Source organism: Marmota monax, unplaced genomic scaffold, assembly GCF_021218885.2.
Source record: "Marmota monax isolate L192 unplaced genomic scaffold, Marmota_monax_Labrador192_F-V1.1 WCK01_AAM20220418_F8-fsc00129, whole genome shotgun sequence".
Classification (NCBI taxonomy): Eukaryota; Metazoa; Chordata; class Mammalia; order Rodentia; family Sciuridae; genus Marmota; species Marmota monax.
In genome coordinates, this window is record NW_026693811.1 from 1553845 (window position 1) to 1566302 (window position 12458).

Below are 12458 nucleotides of genomic sequence, written 5' to 3' on the forward strand. Positions count from 1 at the left end.
TGGTGGGCCCTCCCTGGATAAATCACAGGGAGGCAAGCAGTTCCCTGTACACCCCAATGTGGGCCAAATGCACTCAGTTTTGATATGCTTCAGTCTTCATAATCTAGTCACGTACAGCATTATGAGGTTAAGGGCTGTGACTCCTAATCCAATTTTCTCTCTTAAACAGCAAGGCAGCTATGGTCGATTTCTATTCCTCAATGTTCCCTAATTAGAAAATGGGAATAATAACCTATGCTTTATAAACTCTTTGCCACTGGTTCTTAACCATCTGGGGGTCACAGATCCCCCTGAAAACCTAATAATAAAGAAAGAGACTGCCCCCACCCCCCACTAATTGCACACACACAAGCGACATTCTGCAGCACAGGTCACTTAAAGCTCATTCACTGGCCCTACCTGATCCCTGAACGTATTGGGTTAAGAATCCGTCTGAGATGTTATGGCACTGAGTGTCAGGAAAAGGGAATGGAATTCCACAGGTATCTTAGTATACAGAATGCCCAGGAGAGGAAATCAGGCCTTTGAAATGATAACGTTGTTTCCAGTTAGCTATATCAAATTTATTACCAAACTGGCCTTCTAATTTTTTATTCTATGAAATGATTCTGAAATGCACATTGATTTCATATTAAGAAGGGAAAAGGTAGTGGAAAAATACCATAAGAGCTGATATATCTATAGCAGCATAAGTTGAAATTAATATGTGCAATCTTTCATTTGCCTAAGAATAAGCTTATACATATGCCCCTATTTTTAATGATATATGAATGACAGATTTCTAAGTTCAGATAGTTCAATATTATCTCTTAATATCAGACATAGGAATTATTAGGGAAAATGCAAGGAAAATATAGAAATCTTAAGCACTACACAATTAAAGAGGCATTAAGTAAGTGACTACCATACCCAGCAGGTTGAAGAACCATGGTAAATATAAACAACTCTCAGAGAACAAAGAAAAGAAAATGACTATCAGGGGAAAAACATACAATAGTCTAAAGGCTGAGAGAGGTGGTGATTACTACTTTAAAATTTCAGTCTTAGAGCTGGGGATGTAGCTTAGTGGTAGAGCACTTGCCTCGCATGTGCAATCCCCAACAACACAAAAAGACAACAAAACCCCAACAATCCCTTCAGTTTTAGTGCATCTAGTCACTTTTCTGTTATTCAAAGCTACTTTTATGTTTTTTAGACAGAATCAGCTTTGACATTGGCTTATGTTAACCAATTTATTATTTAAGAAGAATAACTAATATATTTTTTATTATAAGTCAGCTACTGATGATAATAGTAATTATAGCTAATATTTCGAGTGCTAATGATACATTCAGGTACTGTGTAGAGAGCTCTTTACATAGACTCAGTCCTTGTAACTTTTCCAAACTTATGAGACAAACTATTATTATCCCCATTTTAAAGATGAGGAATCTGAGATTTACAGAAGTCAAATAATACAGCTGTTAGATTAGATATTGTAGTCCCAGAAGTCAGGACTACAGCATCTAATTCAATTGTTGTTAAAACGAGAATACACCAAAGTTTAGTTTAGTCCCATAGAATACCAACAGTCAAGAGACGAGAACTCTCTCTCTCTGCAACTGAACTCCATTAGAAGCTCCTGTCTGGACTGGGCTGTCAACATCTGGAGGGGCTCTGATGCAGGAGAGAGGGCATGTGCACCCCTGGGGTCATGTAAAAGAGGAGCTATCCCTGAAGTATAATCAGATTGACCTTATGACAGCTGCTTAATAGATTTCCTCAGTTGGGAATTTAAGGTAAAGCCTCTGCAAAAAATAACACAAACAGGGAGCTGCCTCTATTTTTTCTTTTTCTTTCTTTTGGTGGGCAGACCCCAAATCTCATCTGCCCTGTTTACTGAATGTAACCTAACTGACACACCTTCATGTATAAGCATATTTACTTCTTCTTTTATTAGTTTCTGCTGACAAAGAAATAAAAGCAAGGTATACACCTATTCTGTATTTTACCTAATGGCATTTCTCTTAAATTTCAGTTTTTGGGACACCTGGCATCTAAAAGCTGGGCGGATAGTGGAGGAAGTATGTGGGTTTGTCTCAGTTCTAAATTGCTATGATTCCAAGGACAGATAATGGGCAACCATTTCCCTTGCTTTATATATTTTCCTATACATAAAAGCAAATTGGTCTGCCAAATCAAAAGCAGCTTATTCTAAATTGGGTACCCAAAAGCTGCATAAAATGAGTTAAATTTCATTATAAATATTCAGAATTTTAAGACACATTAAAAAATGCAGCAGAGATTCACAATCATGGGTTGTCACACTACTGACAAATCCTAAAGGTACAAACCTGGTAGGCAGATACAGGAGATGCAATATAGGGTGTAAGAGAAGTTTGAGTGATCATTCGGTTTGTAGCAATACTGTATGGTGAAGGATAAAATCTAGAACAAACACAAAAGCCTGTATTAAGTAATCCTTTAAGTGGAATAATTCATGGAAAAATGATATTTTCCACCTTTAATTTCCTTCAAGCCATTACGCATTTATCGTAACAACATACCCGTTCTGTATAGCAGCTGTGGTCGGGTCGTAAGTGAGTGTCATTCCAGCCTACAGGAAAGAGAAGGACACAAATGTTCAGCTGGAAAGGCATGATTTGATAATGCTATTTCTTAGACATTGCAACATAAAAGAGTAACAGTAGCATTTGATAAAACTGTTTTTTTTTTTTTTTTTTTTTTGTTATAGCCAAGCATAATTATAAGCTCAGTAAGAGAATTAAGCTCTAGACCTGTGCTTGTCCCATATGGTAGCCATTAGCCACATGCAGCTATTTAAAATTAAATAGAAAAATTCAATCTCTCTAGCAAAACAGCTACATTTCAAGTGTACACATGGCCACAAGTGGCTAGTGATTATCACTGGACGGTCCAGATTCTAGAACATTTATTTTCTCCAGACATTCTGGGACCTGTATGCTATTTTTAAAAATTATGTTAATTCATTGAAAAGAAATATAGAGAAGTGGAGGCCCAATAATTTATTAAGAAACTGAAGGTTAAAAAAAAAAAAACTATTCAAAAGAACAAGATTAAATAAACATACAACCCCCCAAAAAAACCCTCAATGACAAATACATTTATTTTGATGTTACTTAGAATACTTTTTGAACATAATAAATGTAAACCCTTCTAAATGGTTATACCTAAACCATGGCATAAAAGACCTTCAAAACACTCATGCAGTTTCATAGCAATTTAGAGCCTCCTACTTAGGCAGCTAGCTGGGGAACACAGTTGTTTGCACCATCTATGTGGAGAACTGTCACTTGGTGAGCACCCCCCGCCCACACACACACACAGGGGGAAGGGTTTCAGTCTGAGCATCACTTGAATGAAAACGTGCTGGCAGAAAGGTGTGACCCAGGCAGCTGAAGGGAGATGCCTGTGTGACCTTTCGGAGCTGCCCACGACTGCACACCCACACTGAAGTTAAGAAAGGACTTACAAGTCTCACCTCTCCTTCTCGGTGCCATGGTCTTCCATTCGGGATGTATTTGTTTGGGTTCTGTCTCTTCTTCTGTCCTCCATCCGCAAATTTGCACAATAAAGGTTCTGTAGGAGCTGAGTGATGGGGGGGCGGAAATATTACAAAACCACAATGGTGTGCATGCACAGGTGACAAGCGTAACGGGATTACTTTTTTAGTGGGAGCGGCGCGAGAGCTATGAGGGAACTAATAGAACACTGCAAGGCAGAAGCTTCTTCAGACCCTTAGAAAATTAGCCACTGGTGAAAGATCTTAGTACAGAATAATACACTGGTTATTATTTCCAAACCAGGGCATCATGAAAACATCTGAAGGGCCATTTTGTTGAAGAAGCAAAGGAATCTTCCCATTCACTTTGGTGCTTTTTTTTTTTTAATGGGTACTTCTTTGCATTCTGGCTTCTCTACAATTCTGCCTTTAGACAGTCACCCAAATAATCTTCAAATGAAAATAGGATTGTGCCACCCTGCACTCCTCCAGCTGCAAATGCCTCTGGAGCTTCCTATTAACATTCCTTAGAGGGACCTCCACTCCTCCTGGTGGAAAACAAGTCCCCCTTTGTAGCACATACCCCCTATTTGTATTTGCAGCATTTCTAACAGTCTGTGTTCCCTGGTGCCTGCTTTTCCTTCCCGTGGGCTCCATCATCACTGCATCCCCAGTGCCTAAGCAAAAGGCACTTGGTAAGTGCTTCTTACCTAGTGGCTGAATCAATGAATGGATACACACAGACCTCATTTGTTCCTGGGACACAGGGGTGAAGCCTGTCATCGCGAGAAAGCTTCCAACACCTGCCCGTCCCATTTAAAGACTTTTCTGTACCTGAACCATCCCACTTGGCGAGATTTTTTTTTTTTTTTTAAATCAAGTGTCTGCCTCACAAAAATGAGACAAAGGGAAACCCAAGCAACAAATGTAGAAAAGATGCAGAGATTCTTTGAAAGGAGACACATTCATTAGAACTAAGAGACATAATAACAAACCACAGGCAGCACAATAGGCCACCCCTGACTTCCTTTTTCAATTTGCTTTTCTGAGATGGAAGCAGCAGCGCATTCCTGGAAGTTGTGCATTTTTCTGCATGCGTCTAGTTAATGTAATAAAGGCACTCACACCTTCCCGTCTGGTTCCCACATTCCATCCTTTGTCTACTGTAGAACCATGATTACTACTTTCAAGTTCTGTTTCAAACTTAAATAACCATGAAGAGAAAAATATTACTTGTGGAAAATTTACTCCTTTCTCCTTTGCCGCTTATTATCCTAATTCATCTCTTATTTTATATCACTATTATCCACCCGCTAATGACAGGGTAGAGGCAATAGTGTCTCTCAACATTTCTCTGCCAAAACACAAAACACCGAACTGTATATGATTCCGTCTCGGTGAGCTGTCTAGGCTGTTGGCTGGCATGCTTTTCCCTTCCTGGGTTGAACCACTCCTGAAGGATGGGTTGGAATGGGAGTCATTTCTGAATGGCAACTGTACTCTGGGTATGCTTCGGTTTGGATATGATTTCTTAAATAGATATGATTTCACATGATGGAAGCTTGGTCTCTAGTGTGGCAATGTTTAGGTGAAGCGCACAGGAAGGTCCTTAGGTCAAACCTAAGAAGGAGTGGAGGTAGTTCTTGCAGGATCCTGTGTTCTTACAAGAGCAAGCCCAAACCCTGAATTGCTCTCTGGCTTGGTCTTATAATAATGCTCACGTAGCGATACCACCTATCATGTGGCTCTCACAAGAGGCAAGCTGATACTGGCACTATACCTTTGAATCCCCAGAACTATAAGCTAAATAAACCTCTTTTCTTTATTAAGTCATCCAGCCTCACACATTTTGTTATAGTAATGAAAAATGGACTAATTCAGGTAGTAGTTATTCAGGGTAAAAATGTTAGGTGTCTGGTGAGAATTTTAGTGTTCCTTTGTTTACCTTCTTGTCTCCAATACCTCCACCAGAGCTTTCCTGAATATGGAAGTTCCATAGAAGGCAAATTGGGTATGATAGAAGATGGACTGCAGCCAAATCCCAGAATACAGATGAACCATACTACTTATCTTTTAAAAAAAAATTGTGTTTTTAGAAATTCTACCTTTACCAATTACAGACGGTGAACAGACACAACGAAGCAAGAAAGTTTTGTAATCACTGATATTAATTCTACTACAGGGTCATTAAGGGACAGGTAGAAACTAGGGCTTAGAATATAGCATCCAAGTAGGAGGGAATAAAGGACAAAATCTTCTGCAAATAAGGACTTTTTATACCTGGAATCCCTCAAAGTTACTCACCTTTGTGGGCAAATGCTACTTAAAATTCTAGCACTGAAACTCTCCTCAAGCTCCTGGGTCAATGTGAAAGTGTGTTAAGTGCAGGCCTGAAAGTGCAAGGTATGTATGTGTGTGTGTGTGTGGCAGGGGGTGGGGTGGGTGGTGGTAGTGGTGGTGGTGGCCTCACTTGACAATGATGGACAGAACAAGAACTCAGATGAAGAAAGGCAAGATCTCACTCTCTGCACATCTAGAAAGGGCCTCATAGTAGAATGTTTTCTCCGATGATATTTAAGGTTATAAGGTCTTGCTTCCACACTACTCCTATAGGGCAAAAGAGTATAATAAACTCTGTGGAGCTGGCACTTTGTGGGTCTTTGCCGTGACAGACACTTTTATCTAGAGGGTTTATAAAAACTAGCTCCTAGACTGAAATCTAACTAATTTTTAAAAAGTGCTTCCTGTGCTTAGTGATTGATACAAACTGTTTTCCTCGATTAGTATAATTCTTTCCAGGGAAAGAAAGTGACCAGGTTGCTCATTCTGGAAGCTTCCCTTGGGCTGTCTCAGCGGGCAGGTGTGAATGAAGGCAGTTTGGTAGCAAGACCCTGGTGCATGTTGAAGCTCACTTGTTAAATAAATGGCCAAAGTCCCTATTTGGATGTAATGTGCTTCTAATAGGTTTTCATCTAGATTCTGTCCTGTCAGAGAAAAGCAGATCTCAGGTAAGAATGAAGTCTGCTAAAATATGTAGTAAGGGCATGTTTGCAAATACATATGGCATTTAAAATGAAACACACACACACACAGAAACACATGGAACAAGATGTAGTTGAATCTTTCAAAAATGAATTATATTTACCACCCGATTTTTGTGCTGCCATTAAGATATGTTATTTTCCTCTAAAAGCAAAAAGGTAAGTAGTGGAAACTGTGTGTACTGGCAGGTATCTCTTAGGCCAAACAAATTTCTTGTTTTTAAAGAATGTAACCAGTGGAAATGACCCAGTTTTTACATGTTGCTGGCTCCTTGTTTCAGTGAACTAGGAGTGCCCGAGTCTTGCTTGTGAAGCAATATAAAATTCTAACAGCTTTTTTCTTTTATCAAAATTCTCTCTGGTCTCCTTATCAGTTGAAGTTTTAATGCCCTACTATGTGTCAGGGACACAAGAGCCAGTGGTACAGTGGCAGATCTGAGTTCTCGCCTCCAGGGGGCATGCAGTTTAATGGGGAAGAGAATATTTCCGATCTTATGAAAACCCATTTATTCATTTACAGGACACAGTACTGTTTTTAGAGAGATTTGTTCTAAATAGAAATGTTATGTGGAAGCAAAGTACTGACGTGGGGACAGTGGCTGTCTGTCTTTCACAATTGCTGCTCCATTGACTTGGAGAGTGTGACGAGAAAGAATGCATGCCTGGAATTTAATGTTTCTCTGTGTGCTCTGGAAAAGCAAACTAGGTGAAGACTTATAGGTGTTGTAGGTGGCAAATGGGCTTAATTTATTTTATCTGACACCATGATGCTAAGCAAGGATAAGAGGATTTCAGTTAGATTTTTGCACAAAACACCCAGATCTGTGCCATGAAGCCATTTATTTTTCAGTGTGTGCAAGCTTGTTAAAAATTGAGAGATCTTGGTTAATCAGTCTCTCCTATGATTCCTTCAAAATGAGGGGATGTCTTAAGTTTGCTTCTGGGAGCCTAATGTACAGGCTACAGGCTGAAGGGAGACGGTGTGGGATGTTGGCATATTCTACAGAGGGATCCTCCAGCTAGCCTCTTTGGTTGTGTTTTAGAAGGCAGATACTGAGAACAGGAAGTGCCATAAATACTAGTAATAGGGCTATGAGCAAAGTTTGGGTATATTAACTTCGCAAAATTAGTGTGTGAAAATCTCTCTCTCTCTCTCTTATTTTGGTGGTGGTGCAGGGGATTGAACCCAAGGCCTTGTGCATGTGAGGCAAGCACTCTACCAACTGAGCTATATACCCAGCACCTGTGATAATCTCTAACATGGTCATTTTTCTATATTAGCAACTCTTTATTGTTCAAAACAATAATTGCAAAGAGTTCTAACATGATTTGTGATTTGAGACACATTCCTGAAATTAAAGTGATATAAAAATTATATAAACTACCCCAAATTGATTATTTTGCTAAATATGCACAGTGTTCTTGGCTGAATTTCCCCTTAATAAGGGTAAACCTCAGATATCACATGAGGTCTCTCAGGTCAGGTTCTTTTTCTCATCAACCAACAGAGAAGTTATTTTCTTCCTCATCAGAACCAACAGGAACATGCATCCCCAAAGCCTGACAACCATGGTGTGACCGTGACCTTGCACACTTGTGAGAAGCCCAAGGCAACACCTCAGATGCAAACACTGATCATAGGTAGTATCCGCTGAAAAGCCATCTAAGATCATGGCATTACTGGACTCTTCAATATGCCCTCAACCAAACTTGAGAGAGGGATGATATTTTACAAATGCCTGATTGCACATCTCTGCAGTTTCCTTAACCTGTCTTTTGGGCTCAGACTCTACAGTGACTTGGGCTCAGATGTTGAAATGGACCTTTCCTCAGCCTGTCCTAAGTGAGGTCTTTGTGTATTTCATCATCACACATGACAGTACTAACAGATGGAATGACCTCTCCTTCCAAAGTACCATTTTTTCTAGTTATGTAGTATTTTATGTCAATTAACATTCTGCAAAATGTAAACTGCCCTCGATAGAAGTTTCTCCATCAATTTTGGAAAACCAGATCACTCAGCAACCATCATTAGCTTTCTTTGTGATAATGTTATTTTAAAAACGCCTCACTAACTACCTGGTAAAAATTTCAACCTAAGGAACCAATAAATATTAATTTATTAAGATTAATTTTTTATGTGAACAACACCATTTCCTGTTTTAGCCCCTCTGTCCTACCCAATGGGCACAGCTATACTTTCTCTCTGTGAACACTTCTCTCAGGGGGGGCTTTGATGGAATTTGGTCTCTCCTCCTTTACTATGCCTTACACAGTGTTGCTGGCTATCATTCAGGCTGAGAAGAGTAACATTTTCAATTTTTTTTCATATCAGCTTCATTTCTGTATGGTTCGATTTTGGTTCTTTCACCTCACTTCCCAACCCACCAAAGAAGGGTCACTAAAAGAACGATGTGACAATAGTAAAATCATGTTAAATAGTAAACAAAAACTCAATATCCTCTGTTGCCCCCATAAATATTTTAATATTCTATTTTTACTGCTTTTCCAAGTCTATGCAGTTATAATTATTTTTCACATTTGTGATGACAGATACTTTTCTTCTACCATTTCTATTGTGGATCTTTCCCTATCTTGTTATACAGTCATTTGACAATGGTTACATAGTATTCCATTTGAAAAGGAGTCATGCTTGTTTGTTTATTTAACTAGGAATTGAACTCAGGGGCACTTTGTCACTGAGCTACACTCCCAGTCTTTTTTTTTTTTTTTAAACTTTGAGATAGGGTCTTGCTAAGGTCTTGCTAAGTTGCTGAGGCTGGCCTTGAATCTGAGATCCTTCTGCATCAGCCTCCTGAGTCTCTGGGACTGCAGTCATGTGCTATTGTACCCAGTTTTCTTTATTCTTATAACACTTTATGAACATTTCTGTATCTTATTTATCTTTTTAAGATCACTGTCAATCTGATCGTACTGCATGATGGTCAGGGCACTAGCTTCAGGGTTAGTCTCCCTGAGTTTGAAATTTATGAGCTAGCGACTCTGCAAATTATTTAATGTCTCTGGTTTCAAAATCTATGAAATGTGGATAATAGTACCTACTTCAAAGTATTGAAATTATTAACATAAAAAGTGCTTAGAATAAGTGAGGCAGGAGGATCACAAGTTCAGAGCCAGCCTGGGAAAATTAGGAAGACCCTACCTCAAAATTAAAAATAAAAAGGGTTAGGGCTGTATTTTAGTGGTAGAAAGCCCCCAGGTTCAATTTCTAGTACCCCCCCTCCCCCAAAATGCTTACAGTGTCTCAATGAGTTTTCAGCTATTCTTGTTATTGCTGCATCAATTGGAGGAGCTCAAGTTTTGAATGTGGGCTCCTCTCAACACTTTTGAATTATTAAGATCAACTGTCAGTTGAGGGACTTGTGGTTCAGAAGGTTCAGAAGTTTTTAGGAACTGGCTTGCCATCCACCGGATTTGATTCTGAGGCATCTAGCAGGCTGGCTAGGTTGCTTCTCTTCCAATGAAGAAATGTGCAAGTTACAGTTAAGGATGAAATTACTGGCAAACACCATTTAGAAAACCCCCACATCTTCCACCAAGATCCTTGTGCTTTGATAAAATTCCTCCATTATTTATTGTTCCTCACTGTCAGTTTGATAAAGCTGGGTGTGGTTGATGGTAATAGCAGCTCTCTGAGGGCAGCCCATCACAAACCTGGCGTGGCACTCATGTCCCCTGGGAGTGACACACTGCTAATCTCTCCTTGTAGTCCCTTATCACTATTTAAAACAAGCTTTCTCTCTATGGTACAGAATATGGTTGAGGCTTGGGTCTGCTAGACAGCCACTGCCCCACTGGCCACCCAGGACTCTTTGGCACTTTTGCTTTCCTGGCAATGATTCCTTGTTAGAGCAGCCCTTGAAGGGCACCTCTCACCACGTGAGCATGAGACCCTGCTCTCTTGTAACAGTGGGTGAGGATGGAGATGTGACAAGACTACAGTCCCAGAAGTATGATCCCATTGTCCTACAGGTACCAGGGGCATGGCACATATCTTCAAGTATACCTGTCCCTCAGGATCTGCTAGGGACTGGTTCTAGTGTGTGCCACAGATAATGCTAACGTATGGTACTCAGCCTAACGCAAATTTCTCAATAACACCCAAAATGCATTTAACTTGGTTTTTAACTTGGAAGCTGAGTGGCATTCTCTGCTTTGGCCTGGATCAGCCTCCTCTTCTTTCTCCTGTATGCATATCTTCTGCTCTACTTTAAATCATTACTTGATGATGTATAACACTCCAGTCAATATAAATACCACGTAAATAGCTGGTGCCCTGTATTGTTCAGGGAATAATGATGGGGGAAAAAGTCTATGTGTTCAGTACAGAAGCAATTTTTTTTTCCCCCTGAATATTTTCAATCCATAGTTGGCTAAACTGGTGTGTTCGGAACCATAGAGAGGGCTGACTATATTTTGTCTTGAGAGCTGCCAGAATTTTCTGTTTGTACACAGTAGCAATGCTTAAGATGAATATTAAGGGAACAGATGGACAACAGAAACCTCTGAAACATCTCTAGGCCTTTTCCTAAAATTGTAATTCTTCCTTCACACATTACCTGTCTGTCTCCTGGCAGGGGAACATGCCCTGATAAGATCGCTATAGAGAGAGCCATGAACTGTGGGCAAGTGTGCCTGTCAAGCTCAGGTGGGCACATACCCAATCTGAAAAGTCAAAGGAACACAGAGAACAGACGCAGAACATGCTCAAGACTGGACGCGGCCTGCCAGCCGTCACATCCGCACTTCACTGGAGCGCCATCAAGACGCAGGCCAGATTTGAGCACTGCGGCAGAGTGTACACCAGCACGACACTGAGAATCGAACAAGCTCCTGCGGGCGCGGTGACAGGACACTTAGAAACACACTCTGCCTTTAGCACACAGACTTATCCTGACTCCACTAAAGCCATGAAGAGGTTCCCAGAGATGGCAGTCACACTGTCTCCTGCAGTGCTGAATCACTGCGGGCCTTTGTCTTGAGGAAGTGGGGGCAGTGACATGTGGGGCAGATGGAGTGATGGGGCTGTTCTCAGGTCTGGGAGAGTCCCAGCTAACACACCACACCCACCCATCTTCCCAGAGACTGTTCTTACAGGAAGGTACTGGAAATGCATTTTTAGACAAATACCTGAATCATCATGGTGACCATGTTATTTCTGCCTGGGGCCACGTTTCCTAGTTTGGACACTGATTCTATGTAACTAAAATTTCCAGCCTTGTTTCTAACAGTCACTGTGTGGAAAACTGGTAGATATCATTTCCTCACAATGGAATTTTTATTGAGCAAGTATTAAGTAGTTATTGAAAATCTCCATGGAATGAACCTAAGTTGTGTGAGAAAGCAGCTGTGGGTCCCTTCATCCTGGCTGGGAACTTTTTAAGCAAATCTGAGTTATTGCAAACCATCCCTGACTCAAAACCAAGGCAAATCAAAATAAAGAACAATGCTCCAACATTTTCAGGGAACAAAGAGGGATTGGGTGAGGAAAGAGGAGACATCTTATGAACAATCCTTTTCTTCAACAAACTGTAATGTACATTTAAAGAAGCATCTGCTCTAAGAAAAGACAAAGCCTCTTTCAAATAAGGTAACACCAGACATGAAAGCACCAGATTTTCAAAAAGCCTTTCGGAAACAGACTGCATTAAAAGCTGTGGTGTGGAACCTTAGATTTTTCGTAGAAGTGTAAACATGCACTTCACGTTGTGCACCATGCCTCAGGCTGGGTGGCAGGGTGTGTACGGCTGCCATGGTGAAACCCAGCCATGTCACCTGAGTATGAAAGGTGTATTGGCAGGCAGGTGGGTGATGTAGAAGTGACTACTTATGTGTGCAGCTGACCTCCTTCCACTTAGTCTTCTAGAGACTTC

General features: G+C 40.5%; 1 protein-coding gene across 7 annotated transcripts in view; it reads right to left on the reverse strand.

Moving 5' to 3' along the window:
* The window catches only part of Rbms1 (RNA binding motif single stranded interacting protein 1), a 207649-nt gene that overhangs the window by 9647 nt on the left and 185544 nt on the right, over window positions 1-12458 (reverse strand). For 5 of the 7 annotated variants that reach the window (XM_046462252.2, XM_046462251.2, XM_046462255.2 and 2 more), the window contains exons 7-9: window positions 3494-3609; window positions 2547-2596; window positions 2334-2427 (exon numbers count right to left, since the gene is read on the reverse strand). In XM_046462252.2, the coding sequence (XP_046318208.1) occupies window positions 2334-2427; window positions 2547-2596; window positions 3494-3609 (260 nt within the window). The remainder of the gene's footprint in view (window positions 1-2333; window positions 2428-2546; window positions 2597-3493; window positions 3610-12458) is intronic. The other 2 variants (XM_046462253.2, XM_046462256.2) reach the window with 1 other exon arrangement.